The sequence below is a fragment of the Podarcis cretensis genome (genome assembly GCF_951804945.1).
Source record: "Podarcis cretensis genome assembly, chromosome: 4".
Classification (NCBI taxonomy): Eukaryota; Metazoa; Chordata; class Lepidosauria; order Squamata; family Lacertidae; genus Podarcis; species Podarcis cretensis.
The window spans coordinates 2,631,658-2,652,160 of NC_137173.1; the positions used below are offsets into that span (position 1 = coordinate 2,631,658).

The 20,503-nt window shown below is 42.6% G+C and overlaps 1 protein-coding gene across 4 annotated transcripts in view; it reads right to left on the reverse strand.

The window, feature by feature from the left end:
* LOC307214690 (uncharacterized protein) overlaps window positions 1-20,503 on the reverse strand; it is an 84,606-nt gene that overhangs the window by 22,913 nt on the left and 41,190 nt on the right. The window contains exon 2 of one of the 4 annotated variants that reach the window (XM_079973561.1): window positions 2,791-3,282. The exons of the other annotated variants lie outside the window; for them this stretch is intronic. Within the exon in view, the coding sequence (XP_079829687.1) occupies window positions 2,791-3,192 (402 nt within the window). The 5' untranslated portion in view covers window positions 3,193-3,282. The remainder of the gene's footprint in view (window positions 1-2,790; window positions 3,283-20,503) is intronic. 4 annotated transcript variants of the gene reach the window in all.

A 20,503-nucleotide genomic window follows, 5' to 3' on the forward strand; every position in this document is an offset into this window, starting at 1 on the left:
GACTCCAGTCAAGCTTGCAAAAATTTATCACCTGCCTGATAATAAATGTTGGAAATGTAAAGAAAATGAAGGTACATTCTTTCACCTCTGGTGGACGTGCCCAAAGATTAAGGCATTCTGGGAAATGATTTATAATGAATTGAAAAAGGTATTTAAATATACCTTCCTGAAGAAGCCAGAGGCCTTTCTTTTGGGTATTGTCGGCCAAGTGGTGCCAAAGAAAGATAGAACATTCTTTATGTATGCTACAACAGCAGCAAGAATACTCATCGCAAAGTACAGGAAGACACAAGACCTACCCACCTTGGAAGAATGGCAGATGAAGGTGATAGACTACATGGGATTGGCAGAGATGACGAGCAGAATCCGAAACCAGGGAAGAGAAACAGCGGAAGAAGATTGTAAAAAATTTAAGGACTATTTAAAGAAATACTGCAAAATTAATGAATGTTAGAATGACGCTGGATTAGAAAATATGTGGTTATAAGCGGTAATGGATAAGTTAAAAAGAAAAAGAAAGGTTAAAATTAAGTGAAAAATAAGGGAAGGATTTGCTGAAGAGTAATTTAGAAATTGGAATACAGAAAGGGGAGGTAAGAGGAAGTCGGGGAAGTAAGTTATAAGAAAATAAGGGTTGAAATTATACTTGTCTTTTATACTTTTTGTTTGTCATTTTTATTGTATTGTTCTGTTTTGTCTTTGTAGTTATAAAAAACTTTTGAAACTTTAATAAAAAAAATTATATAAAAAAAGGAAAATGTGATGAAAATGATATATAGATGGTATGTAACACCAGTAAAATCAGCAAAAATTTATAAAGTAAGTAATAAATGTTGGAAGTGTAAAGAAAAAGAAGGAACATTTTACCATATGTGGTGGGAGTGTAAAAAAGTGAAATGCTTTTGGGAAAGGATATATAATGAGTTACAAAAGATGTTGAAATATACATTTGTAAAGAAACCAGAAGCATTTCTATTAGGAATAATAGGAAATGAAATTAATAAGAAAGAATGGAAGTTATTTTTATACGCAGTAACGGCAGCAAGAATACTAATGGCCCAAAAATGGAAACAAGAAGAATTACCTATAATTGAAAAATGGAGAATGAAATTTATGGAATACGCAGAACTTGATAAATTAACAGGAAGGATCCGGAACCGACGAGACCAGAGATTCACTGAAGACTGGATTAAATTTACAGATTATATGAAAACTATATGTGATGGCCAGATCACATTTGTAAGCTTTCAGGAAGCTCTGTGAGAATGTATGGTAGAAATATTGTTTAAAAAATAAGGTAAATTAAGATATTATTGTAGTGCAATATTAAATTAAGAAATGTGCAAGAAGTGATCAAGACGGAGAATTATCAGACATGTTGATGGAAGCAAAAAAAAAAAGGCGAAAGATTTATACGATCTGAGGTGAAACTTTTGGAACAAGAAGGAGACAAATTGAAACTGCAGAGTTTTGAAAAATTAAAAAACAAAGTGAGAGATTGGCTTCATTACTATCAGATAATGGAGGCATATAATTTGGAGAGGAAAATTGGCTTCCAGGTGGAAAAGTCAAAATTAGAAACAGAACTGTTAGAACCCAAAACTAAGAATTTGTCAAAAATGTATAACTTGCTGTTGAAATGAAATACTCAGGATGAAACTGTGAAATCTGTTATGATTAAATGGGCACAGGATGTTGGACATAACATTATGTTTGCTGACTGGGAACAGTTGTGGACCACAGGTATGATATTTAGGGCATGTAATGCCTTAAGAGAGAATATTATGAAAATGATATACAGGTGGTACATGACACCAGTCAAGCTTGCAAAAATCTACCATTTGCCCAATAATAAATGTTGGAAATGTAAAGAAACTGAGGGTACATTCTTTCACCTTTGGTGGACGTGCCCTAGGATTAAAGCTTTCTGGGAAATGATATATAACGAATTGAAAAAGGTATTTAAATATACCTTTCTGAAGAAACCAGAGGCCTTTCTCCTGGGCATAGTCAGCCAATTGGTGCCAAAGAAAGATAGAACTTTTTTATGTACGCTACCACAGCAGCAAGAATACTCATTGCAAAATATTGGAAGACACAAGATTTACCCACGCTGGAAGAATGGCAGATGAAGGTGATTGACCACATGGAACTGGCGGAAATGACTGGCCGAATTCGAGACCAGGGAGAAGAGTCGGTGAAAGGAGACTGGAAGAAATTTAAAGACTATCTACAGAAATATTGTAAAATTAATGAATGTTAGAAGGATGTTGGATAGAAAATAAGTGGTTTCCTGCTGTAATGCTTTAAGAGATATGAAAATAATAAGGTTTCACAAATGGGTAAAGGTTTAATGGTAAGGATTTGCTGAACTAACAAATTGAACTGGAATACAAAAAAGGGAGATATGAGGAGGTCTGGGGAAATAAGCGTATGGAAGATACGTTATGAAAATAAATGTGTTTTTAACTGTTTTTATTTTGTATGTTTCTTTTTATTTTTCACTTTTCCTGTTATATTTTGAAAAACTTTAATAAAATATCTTTTAAAAAAAAGATGTTGGTGATAAATTGGATGTTTTGTTTTGTATAGTTTTATATTGGAAAACTAATAAAAATATATATTTAAAAAAAAAAAAATGAATGTCAGGGCCAAGAGCTTTAAGGATGTCAGAACTCATTCCATGGATGCCTTCCCAGAAAAAAAAATGAGCCATCAGAAGAGCATGATGGGATATTTTCTGTCCTGTTTGGAGCCCCTTGGGAGTATCCAGAGCAAAGTCTCTCTCACCTGCTTTCTGTCCTCTGCCTGACTCAGGAGGAAACCTTCGGCCAGGGCCACCGCCTGGGAACTGGTCTCCGCTCCACAGTCCCTCACCCAGCTCTCCATCTCTGGTGGAAGGACAGCCAGGAACTGTTCCAAGATCACCAGGTCCAGCATCTCAGCCTTTGTGTGCCTTTCTGGCTTCAGCCACTGGTGGCAAAGGTGGTAGAGTCGGCTGCAAACCTCTCGGGGTCCTTTGGCCTCCGGGCAGCAGAAGTGCCTTAGCTGATGGCTCTGCACCTCTGAGCGGAGGGTGTCCACCTCACCATGGATCTTCTGCACTGGGATTTCCCAGAACCCCCCACTGCTCCCGGTTTGGATGCCATGGCCCCTTCCTGCTCCAGGGCCAGCTGAGTCTCGCTCACCCATCTGTGCTCTCAGGAAGCCTCTAAGAGATCGGAAGGAACCCTTTGGTCTTCTGCCAAGTTCTGTCTGTCTGAAGGAGAGGCGCTAGAAATCCTACAAAGCAAATACATTGTTCAGTTACAAAAGCTGTCTAATATCAGGAGAAGAAAAAGGATCCCAGAGCAAGCATGGATGAGTCTTGGAGGGAACCAGGGCTGGACTGCACCACAGCCCAAACCATGAGCTATCTTATTTATTTAAATTTCTATAACACTTTATATTTTAAAGAGAAATCTCAAAGCGGTTTACAGCATATTAAATATGTGGGGATAATTAGGGAGGCAGAAGAGGATATATTATTGAATGATATCCTTCCTAATATGCACTAGCAAGTTCCATATTCTAGCAGAGTTCCATACATCCCCCTTTTTTAGATTACGCAGCGATCAGCTTATTGCTGACTCATCTGAGTCTTACTATTAAAGATTCCTTCCTGGTAAAATCCCTTCCAATCCCTCTTAAATGAATAAGCACAATAATCTGATTCACGTTAATATAAAAGTAGTTTACTCACAGATTCATTCACCTTCACAGACATATCCCTGAAGGTTTCATAACAACTAGAACTATTCCATAAAGAAGTTAGTCCCAACTGACTGCAACTAAGGAGTCACTTCTCCAAACGCACAGCAACATACAAAATGGAGAAGACACACTGATCAGAAGATGGAGGCCGTGTGCTCCTCCATGCTAGTACAACAGACTGCACCCTCTTCAAGTCACATGGAGTGGAAGTCTGTCCCAGCTCAGGAGGACACAGGAAGTCTTCTCCTGAGTGGTAGAAAACATCCCCTAATGTGTCCACTGTAGGAATGTTGTACTTGACTGCAGATTCACATCCCACAAAATCAATAAAATAGAAATAAAACCATTGGAAGAAAGTCAAATCTATAGTCTATAGTCAAAGCAACATAGCAGAAAACAAATAATCTTATAAAGATGTCAAAATAAAACCTTACAAAGGAGGTCAACTACAGAATAGATATTTAACACAGTAGGGCAGGGTGAGTCTGGGCCTCATCCCCTAGGCCAGGGGGAAAGGGCCTTTTTAAAAAGGAGAAGAGGAGGAGGAGGAGGAAGAAGAAGAAGAAGGAGGAGGAGGAGGAGGAGGAGGAGGAATAGGAGGAAGCAGCCTCTAGCTCTCCTAGAAGAAGGATTGCAATGCAAAATGTGGAGGGAAGTGAAGGGATTTCTGGGAGATGAATCAGCCTGGTTGCTCCTGCCTTCCAGTCAATGCATGAAGTCAGAACTGACTGACAAGGGAGTCATTTGTATCTTGTGGGAAATGGATGCTTGGCTCTAGTGGGGGTCCTCACCTGGGGGTCCTCAGGAGTTGCTCTCCCCCCACCCCACTCCCCTGCTTCTGTCTCCTTTTCTTGCACTTGGACTCTCTCCTGCTCTCAAGACAGGCTCCTGGGGTGGGGTCCCTTTTTCTTTGCTTTGAGGGCCAGGAATGTATCTCGCCAACCCCTGAGGGCCAAGTGGATGAGGCCAGAGACACCTCCCTTGAAATTTAGGAGGGTAATTTATTATGGTTATTCTATCAGATAGCTTCACACACACACACAGCCATTGATGCCAAGGTCCCTGGAGGCTCAGGGAGTAGCAGCGCCCATTTCCAGCAACAATCCCTTTGGGAGAGAGAGGATGTGGTCCTGGGATGCCCTGCTCTGGGTGCGAGGGGATTGCTGCAGTGGCCTCCGTGGGGAGCTGCCCTGGGAGACACTGGGAAACTGGTCCCCAATGCAGCAGCCAGACTCTGGGCTGGGATCCCTCTCTTTACTCCTGGCCTTTCTCTCCCACCTTTTTTTTGGGGGGGGGGGGCTAGTCCACCTCCTCGTCCAGCTTTGGAAACCATTTGCACGTTTCCTCTGTTGTGCAATGACGCTGAGTTAAAGTCCTAGGGACTCCTTTGTGTAAAGAAGGGAGATTTCGGGGGAGTAATTTTTTTCTGAAAGGCCAAATGAAACATTCAGTTTTTTTCTGAAATGGGGGGAGGCAGAAGGCCAAATGAGTTTGGGACCCTCTGATCTGCAGGAAGGAGAGCGTGGCAGACCTGGCCCCTCCCTGGCAGGACCCTCTCCTCCTCCCTGACTTGGGGTCCCCCCCCTGCAGGAGCAGATCAGGCCCCCCAGGCCCCCTCCCCTGCTGCAGCCCTGGGACCCCCACCAGATCCCAGAGAGAGAGAGAGGAGACTCACCAGATCCCAGGAGGGGAGAGCGAGGCAGCCCTTGCAGCAGAGACACAAAGTAACACCCCCCCCTTCCTTGCAGGAAAGGACTGGGGAGGGAGGGGCCTTGGCTCTGGAGGACCTGGCCCCCCTTGCCTCTCTAGGAAGGCAGCTCACTTCCCTTTAACCCTTGCAAAGCCGAGTTTCTCCAGCTCAGCCCTCTCTCCCTTGGCAGAACCTCAGATTCTTATCATTTTTTATGGATTAAGGGGGGCAGCTGCCCCCCCTGGCTCCGCCCATGCCCAGATATCCTTTTGGGGGTGAGGCTCCTGGCTGGACTCTGAGCATCTCCCTCCCTTGGCCAGAAACCAGAGGAAGAGCCTGCAGGGAAAAGGGCTTTGCAGGAGGCAAGGAAGCTCCTCCTGGAATTCCGGAGTGGAGAGAGAGGAGGGGATCCCAGGGTCATCTAGTCCAACCCCAGCAGTGCAGGAATCTCCGCTCAAGCATCCAGGGCAGATGGCCCTCCGATCTCTGCTGAGAAACCTCCAAGGAAGGAGAGTCCCCCACCTCCCAAGTAGACCTTTCCCCTGCCCAACTGCTCTTAGATGTCCCTCAAGGCAGCGGGTCCTGAGTTCGAGCCCTGCTGAAACAATGGCACTGGCTGCCAAGGAGGAACCCAGCAAAGTTCAAAAGAAATAAATCCCATTTTCATCATAAATGAGTAATACTTTCTTGTGCATGCTTTTTCTGTCTAATAATTCTTATGCATGCTTGTTATGCTAATATACAAAAGTGTATCATTTCCCTTTCCAGAAATGCTGAATTGTTAATTCAAGGGACACTGAATTCCTTGCAGAGATGACAAGAGAGCTTTCCAGATTAGTTAGCTGGGAGTGAGACAGTTGCCAGAGTGGCATTGGGCTCGCTAAGATGCCAGCTACTACAGGAATTGCTTTCTTGAGCCTTTTTAGCACTGCAATACCTTTTTTTGTTTTGTTTTGTTTTGTAAGATTCATTTTTAAGTCATGGCCGTGTGTGAGCAAATACTCCACATCTGCCAAGCTTTCAGGAGCAGGACTAAGGGGTGAAATGAAACCCCCCAGATCCCCAAAGGGTGAGGGAAAGGGTCTATCTCCCTTCTTCCCTTTCATTATCAGTTCTTTCCACCTAAGAAATGGGAAGAAAGCAGCTGCTCATGCTGAGTGCTGCGTTTGTTGGGTTGGAGATTAATGAGCTGACGATGGTATGATTTGTCAGCAATAAATATGATTTGTTCTCATCTGTAAATGAAGTCACATTTGAATCAATACAGCACCAGTCAAAGGGAATTTCCTAGGAAGAGTTTTATTTCGTCTCACCTGCAATCATGTGTGCTGATCACACAGAAACACATACAGTGGTACCTCTGGTTACAAACTTAATTCATTCCGGAGGTCTGTTCTTAACCTGAGACTGTTCTTAACCAGAGACGTGCTTTCGCTAATTGGGCCTCTTGCTGCTGCTGCACTGCCAGCACACGATTTCCATTCTCGTCCTGGGACAAAGTGCTCAACTCAAAGTAACTCTTCCAGGTTAGCAGAGTTTGTAACCTGAGGCATTTGTAACTTAGTCTTAGGGTACCACTGTGATGGTAAATTACTGGGAGTTACAGTCTCCAAATAACACTCAACACATGCAAGCAGATTAATGGCATGATTTCCCCACCTTTCGTATAAAAAAATAATAATACAGTGGTACCTCTACTTATGCTCCCCTTGTTACCTATCCTTTGGGATATGCATGCGGCAAACCCAGGAGTGTCTTTCTGGGTTTCGTCCCGCGCATATGCGCATAAGCACTCTACGCATAAGCACATGCGCAAAACAGGCACCTCTGGTTGAGGAGACCTTGGGATCCAACCAGAGCTCCGGAACAGAACCCGTGCGCAACCGGAGATACCACTGTATTGCTTTTATTTTCACAGCACAAAAGATAATTTTAAAGAAAGCAATGACCACAACAGTAAACAACAAATAACTTGTCCTGGTGAAATTGAAGACTTTCATCCTGCCATGTGTTAAAGTTTCATTTGATTATTCTAAAAGATCATGGCACATTTTGCCATTAGTGCTGGGTGGATTCTTGCAACAGTCTTAACAATTCATGTATTTAATCAACATTGGCCAAGTATTATAAAAGGAATATGGATTATGTTCCCCCACCTTCTTGATTTCCCCTGGCAAACAAAATTTAATATACTTAAATTGTGGAGCCCAGAACTGAACACAGTATTCAAGGTGGGGCCTGACCAAGGCAGAAGAAAGTGGTACTATTCCTGCCCTTGATCGGATTCTGCCTTCTGTGACATTGGCCTCCGCTCCCCGTTTGGTGTCGTCTGCAAATGTGATGAACATCCCCTCAGTTCCTTCATCCAAGTCATTTATAAAGACGTTGAACAACAACCGGCCCAGGACAGAACCCTGCAGCATCCCTCTGGTCACTTTTCCCCAGGATGAGGAGGAACCATGGAGGAGTCCTCTTTGGGTTTGGTCAGTCAAATCCACCTAACAGTTACCTCATTCAGCCTCATTTTACCAGCTTTCTCACATAAATATCACGGGGGACTTTCTCAAAAACCTTACTGAAATCAAGATGCACTATTTCCACAGCAGTCCCCTGATCAACAAAGTTTGTAACTCCATCCAAAAAAAGGGGAAGCGAGATTTCCCTGGCTTTCCTTGTTTTTGAGAAAGCTATGCTTTCATCCTGTATACTTTCAGCATGGGGGAAGCTGTGGAAGGAAGATCTCAAATTCACAGCATGCTATACCCTCAAAGAAAATTATATGAAAATCTTTAATGCTTGTATGTAACACCTAATGGGGACGCAGGTGGCGCTGTGGGTTAAAGCCTCAGCGCCTAGGACTTGCCGATCGAAAGGTCGGCGGTTCGAATCCCTGCGGCGGGGTGCGCTCCCGCTGCTCGGTCCCAGCGCCTGCCAACCTAGCAGTTCGAAAGCACCTCCGGGTGCAAGTAGATAAATAGGGACCGCTTACCAGCGGGAAGGTAAACGGCGTTTCCGTGTGCGGCTCTGGCTCGCCAGAGCAGCGATGTCACGCTGGCCACGTGACCCGGAAGTGTCTCCGGACAGCGCTGGCCCTTGGCCTCTTAAGTGAGATGGGCGCACAACCCCAGAGTCTGTCAAGACTGGCCCGTACGGGCAGGGGTACCTTTACCTTTACCTTTAACACCTAATAAAATGATGTATAAAAATAATTCATATTTGTGTTGGAAATGTAACATAGCAGTCGGGACAATGTATCGTGCATGGAGTGTAAAAAAAAAAAAAAGAGAATTCTGGAATACAATTTACAATGAGTTAAAAAATATGTTTAAATTAACATTTCCTAAAAAGCCATAAGCTTTTCTCTTAGGAATCCTTGAGGATGAGATCCCCAAATTCTGAAGAAGTTGCTTTATGTGCGCCACCACAGCAGCGAGAATATTGTTAGCACAAAACTGGAAAGGAAACCAAATTCCAATGAAGAGGGAGTGGCAAATTAAGTTGAAAGTTGATGGAATATGAAGAGATGGCTAAGCGGACAGGGCAGTTTTGAGGACTTTTAACCTTTTCCCAAAGGGAGAGGTTTAGAGGTCCCCACCTTTCAATATCAAAAGAAATTTCATTTATAATTTTATTCAAATTTAATTTTACAATTTGATCTATATCTAATGAAATCATTATACCCAAGTATTTAATAAAGTCTTTGCACATCCAAAACTGATGGTTTCTATACAATGTAGCCCTTGGCCCTATCAGTAAAATCTGATTTTGTCCAATTTATGGAATATCCCAATATTCTGCCAAAGGTTTTTATTTTCTCCATAATTTTCGGAATTCTATCTTCTGGTTTTGTAATAAATAAAAGGATATCGTCCGTCAATAATACAATTTTGTAATTATCTTTGTTGTGCTTTACACCCTTGATATGCTCATCCTGAATTATTGCTCTTGCTAATGGTTCCAGGCAGAGATTAAATAATAACGGAGAAAGAGGACATCCTTGTCTCATTCCCTGATTTAAACTACCGTATTTTTCGCTCTATAACACGCACCAGACCATAACACGCACGTAGTTTTTAGAGGAGGAAAACAAAAAAATATATATTCTAAATGAAATAGTGGATATATGATTTTTGTGGTTCATGCTGTGGCCATAGACATGTGATCTGACAGTGAGTTTGCAGTAGCCCAATGCAAAAATCCTGAGGATCCATGTGGATCCATGCTTTGTAACCACAGAGGAGGGAAGGAAGGGGAACCATGGATCCTCTGCTCACGACTGCAACAGATCCCCCCCGCCACCCGCAGGCATTCGCTCCATAACACGCACAGACATTTCCCCTTACTTTCTAGGAGGAAAAAAGTGAGTGTTAGGGTGCAAAAAATACAGTAATCAAATTCAAAATTCTTCCATTTGTAACAATCCGGGACGGGTTTTTATAAATCATTTTAATCCAATTACAGTATTCTATAGGGAAACAAAATTTACGTAACACAAACCCTATGAATTCTTTATATATTCTGTCAAAAGCCTTTTCTGCATCTAATGACAATATCATAAACTCCTCTTAATCTTTGTTTAAATTTATCAAATCTATTGTTAATCTGATATTATCTGTAGTTTGTCTTGTTTTTATAAAACCTGTTTGATTATTAGGAATCAAGTTTTGAATAACTTTTTGTAATTTTGCAGCCAATATTGCATTCAAAATCTTTGCATCAACATTCATTAATGATATTGGTCTATAATTTGCACATTTAGTAGGGTCTTTGTTAAGTTTTGGTATAATTATTATTAAAGCTTCATTGAATGTTGCAGCAGATATACCTTTCTGAGCTATTTCCTCATAGACTTCTAGAAGTCTGGGGACTAGTAGATTTTGAATATTTTATACCATTCTATAGGAAAACTGTCTGGTCCAGGTGATTTCCCATTCCACATTGTTTCTATTACATTCTCAATATCTGATATATTTAGGGGTGCTGATAGCATATCTTTTTGATATTCTTCAATAGTTGGTATTTTAATATCTTGAAAGAAATTCTCCACCTCATTCTCTGATATATTTTCTGGCCCTTCATATAATTTTTGTAGAATTTTAAAAATTCATTATTGATATCAATTGATGAGGTTGTTGCGATGTTATTTTCATTTCTGTTTAAAGGTATTATTTGGTTCGCTTTCTTTTGTTTTAGACGATTAGCTAGAATTTTTGTCAGTCTTTCTCCCTGTTCCCAATATATTTGTCTTAGACTTAGTAGTCTGAACTCAATTGTTTGAGCTAGTATATTATTCAGTTCTAATGTTTGTTGTTGTATTCTTTCATATGTAACCTTAGATGAGTTTTTTGCCATATCACCCCATAGTGTTTTTAAAGAAATTTTTAGATTATTTTCTTTTAATCTTTGTAGCTTGGCCTTGCTGGCCGAGAAGGATATAATATTCCCTCTGATGTAAGTTTTATATCCTTCCCATTCCATCAGTCTTGATGTTGAAGATTTGGAGTTATTTTTAAAATATATTTGTGTTTCTTGGGTTATATATTGAAATGTTTTTCATTTTCATTAAAAAATCATATATTAAGATACCATCTCCTCATACTTCCCTGGGTTTTAGATAAATTATATTCCAGTATTGAAACTGTTCTCAACTAAAGGCTTGCTTTCGCTAATGGGGCCTCTTGCTGCTGCCGCGCTGCCATCAAACAATTTCCATTCTCATCCTGGGGCCAAGTTCTCAACTCAAGGTAACTCTTTCAGGTTAGCAGAGTTTGTAACCTTAAGCATTTGTAACTCGAGGTACCACTGTATATGAAAATGAAACCCCTCTCCAGTAATTCCCATCTGTAAGGTACTTTATTGTTTCTCAGTGCATAAGCCAGGAATTTGTAACTGCTTCTTTTTTTCCAGCAATCTCACTGGGATCTCCTTCAAAAGTATATTTTCATCTCCAAAATGTAATCTTTTTTTCACATTCACCTGTAATATTTTCTCTTTCATTCCTCTTGAATTAAAAGTCACCAAACAGTCACCTGGCCATTTTTTGGCTTTTGTGAAGCTTGATTTAATTCTGAAGAGCTTGTCAATTTTAAAAATTACTTCTTCATGTACCTGTAACCAGTTTGCGAGTGTTTCTATGATTTTCTTTCTAATATCCTCTCCCTTTGTTTCAGGGATCCCCCAAATTCCAAATTTAATTGCTTCTGATGCATTTCCATTACCGCCATAGAGTCCCAGGTCACTTCCTGTAATTTACTCAATTCTGCCGCTTCCAGCTTTGTCTTCTCTTGGCCTCTCTTCAGTTCTTTAACCTCTGTTTGTGTTTTTTTTCTCAAAGTGCCTTCTAAGCCTTTTGTCTTGATGTTTAACTCTTGGACTATTTTCCCTAAGTCACTAATTTGGCCCAACAAGACTCCCACTGATTTCATGTTTTGCTCTATCTTAGTTTCTATACAGTCTAAATTTTTTGAATTATCTTTTAAGTCTCTCTTTAGTTCAGCCAGCATTTCTGCAATTAACATTATAGGTTCAGGATCCTGCATGGACCTTCTCTGTTGAGCTTGTGTTGTTATCACCACTGTTAACACTTCTTTTTTTGTAGCCATATTCTATTTGTTTTAACTTTTTATTTTTAACATCTGACGTTCCTTATTTGTCCCTATAAATGTCACTTTATTCTTTTCTTAAAGGCAGAATATGATTTCACATCCTACCAGTACATGGCGTTAACCTGTTCTACCTGTGTTTTCCCACACTTCATATGAATTCTTTGATGGGAAGTGAGATGGGCCCTGTGAATGACGCTCTTTCCACATTCCAAGCAATTATATGGTTTCTCCCCTGTATGAATTATCTGATAGGAAGTGAGATTGGAGTTATCAGTGAAGCTCTTTCCACATTCCACACACTGATAGGGTTTCTACCCTGTATGAATTCTTTGATGGGAAGTGAGATCAGAGCTCTGACTGAAGCTCTTTCCACATTCCACACACTTATAGGGTTTCTCCCCTTTATGAATTCTTTGATGGGAAGTGAGACTGGCGCTCTGACTGAAGCTCTTTCCACATTCCACGCACTGATAGGGTTTCTCCCCTGTATGAATTCTTTGATGGGTATAGAGATGGGAACTATGACTGAAGCTCTTTCCACATTCCATGCACTGATAGGGTTTCTCCCCTTTATGAATTCTTTGATGGGTATAGAGATGGGAAATATACCTGAAGCTCTTTCCACATTCCACACACTGATAGGGTTTCTCCCCTGTATGAATTCTTTGATGGGAAGTGAGAGAGGAGCTCCTACTGAAGCTCTTTCCACATTCCACACATTGATAGGGTTTCTCCCCTGTATGAATTCTTTGATGGGTAGTGAGATCAGTGCTCCAACGGAATCTCTTTCCACATTCCACACACTGATAGGGTTTCTCCTCTGTGTGAATTCTTTGATGGGAAATGAGATCGGTGCTCCGACGGAAGTTCTTTCCACATTCAACACACTGATACGGTCTCTCCCCTGTATGAATTATTTGATGGGAAGTGAGATGCTTGCTCTTACTAAAGCTCTTTCCACATTGCACACACTGATAGGGTTTCTCCCCTGTATGAATTATTTCATGGGAAGTGAGATGGTCACTTTGACAGAAGCTCTTTCCACATTCCACACCCTGATATGGTTTCTTCCCAGGGAGATTTCTTGGATGGGAAATGGAATGGGAACTTTTTCCACTTTCAATATATTTATACGGCTCCATTGTGGGGATTTTGTCATGGTCACCCTTGTTCTTCATTTTCAGTCCATCACTATCTGCAATGAGGAGAGAAATGGATTATAGCCTCAGGGAGAAATTAATGGTGCATTCACACAAAAGCTTATATGAAGAACAAACTTTGTTAGTCTCTAAGGTGCTACTTTACAATTTTTAAAATATATTTCGACTGTGTCAGACCAACACGGCTACCTACCTGAATCTAGAATTTGTAAACACTGGTATTAGGGGAATAACATATTGAAGTTTCGCAACCTTAACCTGTTGCAGGATCTTAGCCAGATCAAGTTGAATATAGCAGTGCATATGCAGACTTCCAGAAGCAATCAGTTGCAGGCATGTAGGATGAAGCAGGAACAAGACGCTGCTACCAGTAACTTGGTTACTTATAGGTATTTATTATTAAAGCAGATTCACAAGTTACTATATACAGGATACGGATCTTAACTCTCTTAACAAACTCCAAACGACTCTCAGAACACACACTGTTCAACCAACTAACCAACCAACCAACCAACCAACCAACCAAGGAAGGTCATGAGTCATCATGCCTAAGTAGAGACCTCAACCAATAGCAGAGCTGTATCCAAGGCCCCATATCTGTAGGCAGAACAACTCCCTCTGCTCAGTCTTCTTGGCCTTCGGCCAACTTCTTAATTGCTTTGTGAGAAGCTGCATCAAATAGCACGTAGGCAAAAAAATCCCAACATAACACAAGTGGGCTAGATCGATGGTTTTACTAAAGGGTTGGGTGCATTTATTAACAGGGATCCACTGACACCCTTAGTGCAACCTGTGATGCAAAAAGCCTGGCTATTCCCTCGAATGGATTTTGCTTGGCTAAATCATGGAATCCCCTCCATTTCCAATGCAAGTTTTCTCCTTGGTCAACCAAAGACTGACGGGAGGAAAAACAAAAACTGAAAACCTGACAGAAGCTACTTCAACTTCCCTAACAACTCTGAAGTTTACAGTTAAAATGGCCTGAACAGTTCAGACCAGGCTGATCCTTGTTTTAAGAAGGTGGAGGAAGAACATTCACAGAAGAAGAAGAAGAAAAGTAATTTACAGTTCAAGGTTTATTGTGGGAATATTGTAATCCCAGATGTTTTAAGGGGGCACTGTTGAGTTCTGTGAATATATATGAGGTTCAACATAGAGAGCCGTTTTGAATTTAAAAACAGATATTATGATCCCACAAGGAGCCTTACCAAGAGAGGCCAAGATCCCACGATTCTCCTCCATGACCTCCTTATGCAGAGCTCTCTGGTCAGGATCCAGCAACTCCCACTCCTCATCCGTGAAACAAACAGCAATATCTTCAAAGCACACTGGACCCTAAAAGAAAAAGGGAAATGTCCTCCTCTGAAACAACACTGTTGTTCACTACCACTCCTTGAGCTAGCACGTTGTTCCACCCCTTGGCCTCTGTCCCCACAAGGCAGCTTCCTCTGACCTGATCTCGTTCCACAGCCGCTGCTTCCATTCTGTCCCCATTCAGAGATGGATGCAGAGGTCTTGCCATCATCGTTCTGTCACCTGCCAGAGAAAAAAAAGTTGGATGCGTTTGAGAACGCTTTGCCTGCTGAGTGCATTTGGATGTTTGGGCAAATTTCAGGTGTTAGTTGTGAGAAAAAATATATCTCCCCTACTCTGGGCTCTTGGTCCCAACTATCTCCCCCAACAAAAGATGAAAGCACTCCACAGATGATTTAGAAAACCAACAGAATGGGACCAAATGGAGAAAAACCACCTTTCTCCTTACCCAGTAGCCTCTCTTTGGGGTCCAACGGAGGCCTCTCTGTCTCACAGGAATCTGTGTTCTTTTCTTCAAAGAGATCCTTTTCCTGAAAGAGCAACAAGGATTCAAAACTGTGAATGAATGGTGAGAAATATTAACAGAGAATGACAAAGCCAAAATTATTAAGGGTGTTAGATCTCATTGCATGGATGTCTTCCCAGAAAAAGAATGAATGGGCCATGAGGAAAGCATTTTTGGATGTTCTCCATCCTTTCTGGAGCCCCTTGGAAGTATCTTGAGGAAAGTCTCTCCAACCTGCTTTCTCTCTTCCTGCTTTCTCTCCTCTGCCTGACTCAGGAGGAAACCTTCGGCCAGGGCCCCTGCCTGGGAACTGGTCTCTGCTCGACAGTCCTTCACCCAGCTCTCCATCTCCGGTGGAAGGACAGCTAGGAACTGCTCCAGAATCACCAGGTCCAGCATCTCAGCTTTTGTGTTCCTTTCTGGCTTCAACCACTGACAGTCAAAGTGGTAGAGTCGGCTGCAAACCTCTCGGGGTCCTTTGGCCTGCTGGCAGCAGAACTGCCTGAACTGCTGGCTCTGCACCTCTGAGCGGAGGGTGTCCTCCTCACCCAGGATCTTCTGCACAGAGTTTTCCCAGAATCCCCCACTGTTCCCAGTTTGGATGACATGGCCTATTTCTGCTTCAGAGCCAACTGAGTCTTGCTCATCCATCTATGCTCTCAGGAAGCCTCTGAAAGAACAGAAGGAACCCTTTGGTTTTCTGCCAAGTTATGTCTGTGCTAATGAGAGGAGCTAGCAAATCCTAAACAGCAAATACATTGGTCTGTTATAATGCTGATATACAATAAGGAGAAGAAATGGTTCCCTGAGCAAGTGTGTGTGAGTCCTGCTAAGAACCAGGATAGGACTGTACCACAGCCCAGACTCTGCCCAGGAAGGTACCATGCCAAATCTTCAGACAATTGAATGCAGGAGAAGGGTGTTACTGGGGTGGGTCCCCTGCAGCCGTGGGACCCCCACCTTCTCCCCACTTCACCCTTGGGGGGAGGAAGAAGAGACTCACCAGATTCCTGTGGAAGAGTGCAAGGCAGCATTTGCAATAGAGCCCAAACTTTTTTCAAAGAGGGCTAAATTTGATGAAGTGAACATGTGTGAGGACTGACCATTTTGTCTGAAGTTCTTTGAACCATCAAAATTAAATGCAAATTAAATGCAAATTAACTATTTTATGCAAAGTTTATTGCAAATGACATACTTTTCATTTCGTCACATGGATGACAAATCTAAACAGGTGTTAAATCACTCTGCCTTTCATATCTGAAGGTCAGATGGGGAAAAAAATATCCAGGAAGCTGAAATATATGTCAGGAACATTGTAAAGTACACTACATATTATTGCTAATAAAGGTTGTCTGTCAACTTTTTAGTTTAAAAATATGAACAGGAACATAGCACCAAGGATACATGTTGTGTCCAAATGTATTTAAACCAACTGACATTAACCAAGATTTTACAATGTATTCATCTCAATTGGGGGGGGGACTTGCTTGCACTAATGTGAAGGGTGAAATTGAGATCTGGACTGCCGCACATAGGCTAGATCTGGTTCAAAGGCAGTGGTGTTGATTCGCAAAATGTCACACAGGTGAGTCTTGTCCTCACACAAGGCTACAGGGAACCAGACAGAGGGCCTTCTCGGTAGTGGCGCCCGCCCTGTGGAACGCCCTCCCGTCAGATGTCAAAGAGATAAATAATTACCTGACATTCAGAAGATATCTTAAGGCAGCCCTGTTCAGGGAAGTTTTTAATATGTAACGCTGTACTGTTTTTAACACTTGATTGGGAGCCGCCCAGAGTGGCTGGGGAAACTCAGCCAAATGGGCGGGGTATAAATAAATTATTATTATTATTATTATTATTATTATTATTATTATTATTATTATTATCACACAGTTCTTGTTAAAGTTCATAGCAGAGCACGAAAAGCTCAGCATTTTCTGCATGGATAGGACTGTACCTAATAGTTCCCTGATGGCACAACGAAACCAGATGTTATCTGTGTTAGAACATTCAAAGGTACCGTGTGCACCTATTGCACCAAACAGCTGCAGCTCCCAAATTACATATAAGGAAATAGCTCTTGAACTCACAAGTTTGAAAGCTATGCAAATGTAGGCTTTCATAAATCCATGGGACTTCATGGTCCGGAAGATGGGGTTATGAAACAAAGACCGTTATCCCAGCATTATCCACCCACCCATCATTCCATTTTTCTTCCACCTGTCTCCAAAGAGCTCAAGGCAATCTATGTGGTTCTTCTCCTCTGCCCTCACTTTAACTCTCACAACAGCCCTGTGAGTTGGGTTAGGCTGGGAAAAAGTGGCTTCCCCCTAAACCACAGCAGTGAGTTTTAAGTAAGAGTGGCAGTTTGAAGCTGGTTCTCCCCCAGGCCTCTAACCACTACATCACAATGGCTTTCAAACTTCTGAAAGGAAGGAAGATATGAGTAGATGTGTGTATGTGTGTGAATACACACACACACACACGGGGCAGGAAAGAACAGTTGAATGCTATAAATATGCACACGACTGGGTGTTTCACAGCATGAAAACACAATATAAAAACACATAACACATAATGAAAATAGAAATAAAAACAAGAGCAACTCAATCATCCCACCCCCTTCCGCCACACATTTTAAAAGCACCTAGCGCAGCTCCAGACTGGAAAGGGGGGGGGGCCCTGGGACAAGCCAAGAAACTCACCACCAGATGTAAGTAGAGGGCTGTGGAATTCAGTTTAAACAGCATCTGGTGAATGGAAAGATGCTTTGTTAAGCACTCCTAAGTTTTTAGAAGGGACGCGGGTGGCGCTGTGGGTAAAAGCCTCAGCGCCTAGGACTTGCCGATCGAAAGGTTGGCGGTTCGAATCCCCGCGGCGGGGTATGCTCCCGTTGCTCGGTCCCAGCGCCTGCCAACCTAGCAGTTCGAAAGCACCTCCGGGTGCAAGTAGATAAATAGGGACCGCTTACTAGCGGGAAGGTAAACGGCGTTCCGTGTGCTGTGCTGGCTCACCAGATGCAGCTTGTCACGCTGGCCACGTGACCCAGAAGTGTCTGCGGACAGCGCTGGCTCCCGGCCTCTAGAGTGAGATGGGCGCACCAACCCCAGAGTCTGTCAAGACTGGCCCGAACGGGCAGGGGTACCTTTACCTTTACCTTTAAGTTTTTAGAAGAATGTGAAGAGAAGCAAAAGCCTCCGAAAAGTGCTCAGAAGACCCTCACCAAGCTCAGCTCTGGGAGAGGGAGAGCTTTGGGTGCTCAAGATCCTTTCAAGCAAGAATACACGGCTCCGGAGTTGCCTCCTGCTGCCCCACTCCTGGCTGCCCCTTCCCAACCGAGATACCCTCAGAGGAGAAATGCACAAACTTCACGAGCGAGTGATCTTTTCCCACCCCTTCCCGCCGTCTTTCCTCTCTGTCTGCGCTCCTCTCCACGCAGGACTTGCCCCGCAGAGTTCCTGCCAGCAAGCGAGCGGCCAGGGCTCCAGCCAGACCTCTTGCGACCCCCGCCTGCCGAGAAACCTGAGCAGGGAGGCTCTCCCCCTATCGGGGGGGGGGGGAGAAGACGGGACGCAGTAAAAGCGAATCTCTTGGCCTGTCTTCAACTGCCCCCGCGAGTCCTTATTAAGAGAGCCATGCAGGGGCGTAGGAAAGGGGGGACAGGCCACCCCTGGTGCCATCATGGAGGGGGTGTGTGACAAATTATCAAGGAAAAATTACTGCCCTACTAGGGCGGTTCATAAAAAACTTTTTTTTTTTAAATGCCTGCTCCAAAGGTCTTATATTACTACTCTAGAGATCATATGGCTATATATGAAATTTCAGGCATATCAGTTAAGATCTTGACCCTCCTCCACGAAAACAGGCTGTTTACTTGGCCATTTCCCCATGTTGTGAAGGCTGAAATTTCCATTCAGTGGAGCAGGCTCAAGCTATTAACCGATAGGCACGAAATTTCAGATATAGCTACATAATCCCTAGTTTAGTAACACTTTTGGAGCAGGCATTTTCACACACAAAAGAGTTTTTTTATGATCCATCCTACTGCCCTATACTCCGCTGGGCTTCCCGGGTCCTGGAAAGTCGGCCTGTGTGAAGAAAATGAGACTAGGTGAATTAGAAGGCAAGGCAAGGCTGAAACTAATTGGCCTAGTCTCATTTTCTTCACACAGGCCGACTTTCCGGGCTGCTGAGGACAAGACGGCTGCCTGTCCTGGGCGCCCACTTTGGGCCCCAACCCTCCTCCGAAAAGGCCTCTGCTGCCCCTGAAAGGGGAGTGCGTGGGACACTGGCAGTTGTGTAATTAAAGCAGTTGTGTAATTAAAAGAAGATGAGAAAAAAATCAGCAAAGCTATTCTGTGGCTAATTGACAAATTCGTTTAAATAGGGTCTATTAATGAAGTCCACATTTTGACAACCAGTCTGATGCTTTTGCAGAAAAATATTACTTTTTTATAATATTTTTTTATTATTTTTAGCATACAAAATTTTTTAAGACATACCACACAAATTATTATACATATGTCCTTGTTTGGACTTCCCTCAGCATCTCTGATAGCCTTCCGTCTTGATTATTTATCCTGCAATTCTTAACTTAATACTGCCTTTACCTTTTCTAACAAATCATTTCTCCCTTTCCATTTTTACAATATTTCTTAAATTACTCCTCACAGAACCTTTTGTAGTCCTACTCTGTTTTCTCTGCAGAAAAATATTCCTAGACACAAAACCTTTATTTATTTTTAAGCCCTTTCAGTCTCCCATCTCAAGGCTAAGTACAGCAAACTGTACATTCCCATCCCTCTCCCCAAGGCTGGATTTACTTCTGTGTGCTTGTGTATCTGTGTCTCCCCTGTATCTATCAGGGACTACAGTGGTACCTCGGGTTGCATACGCTTCAGGTTACAGACGCCGCTAACCCAGAAATATTACCTCAGGTTAAGAACTTTGCTTCAGGGTGAGAACAGAAATCGTGCGGCGGCGGCGCAGTGGCAGCAGGAGGCCCCATTAGCTAAAGGGATGCTTCAGGTTAAGAACAGTTTCAGGTTAAGAATGGACCTCTGGAACGAATTAAGTACTTAATCCGAGGTTCCACTGTATTCTCTTGCCTTTCCTTTGATATCTATGCTACTGATTACTTCTGCCATTTTAATTTTAGAGAAAGTGTTTTAATTTAAAAAGGATCTGTACTATAGAATAACAGTGGTAAAAATACATTGAAGACAAGTAAATATTTTGGGAGGGTGGTCCCAGAGCCCTAGAGCCACAATCCCAAAGAGGATAAAATGGGCGGACTTTGGTACTCTTGTGTCCTGTCCTCTCGCAATGTCTTTTTCTCTATCTGAGATGGCTCCCTGCCTGTTACGTTACATGTGGGGAAACCCCTGTGGGGTTCCTCTCTGTGAAAAGTCTTCAAGCTGTTCCTGCGCACAGCTGGCAAATCTGCCCCATTGTCAAAATTTATCTTTTCCCCCCA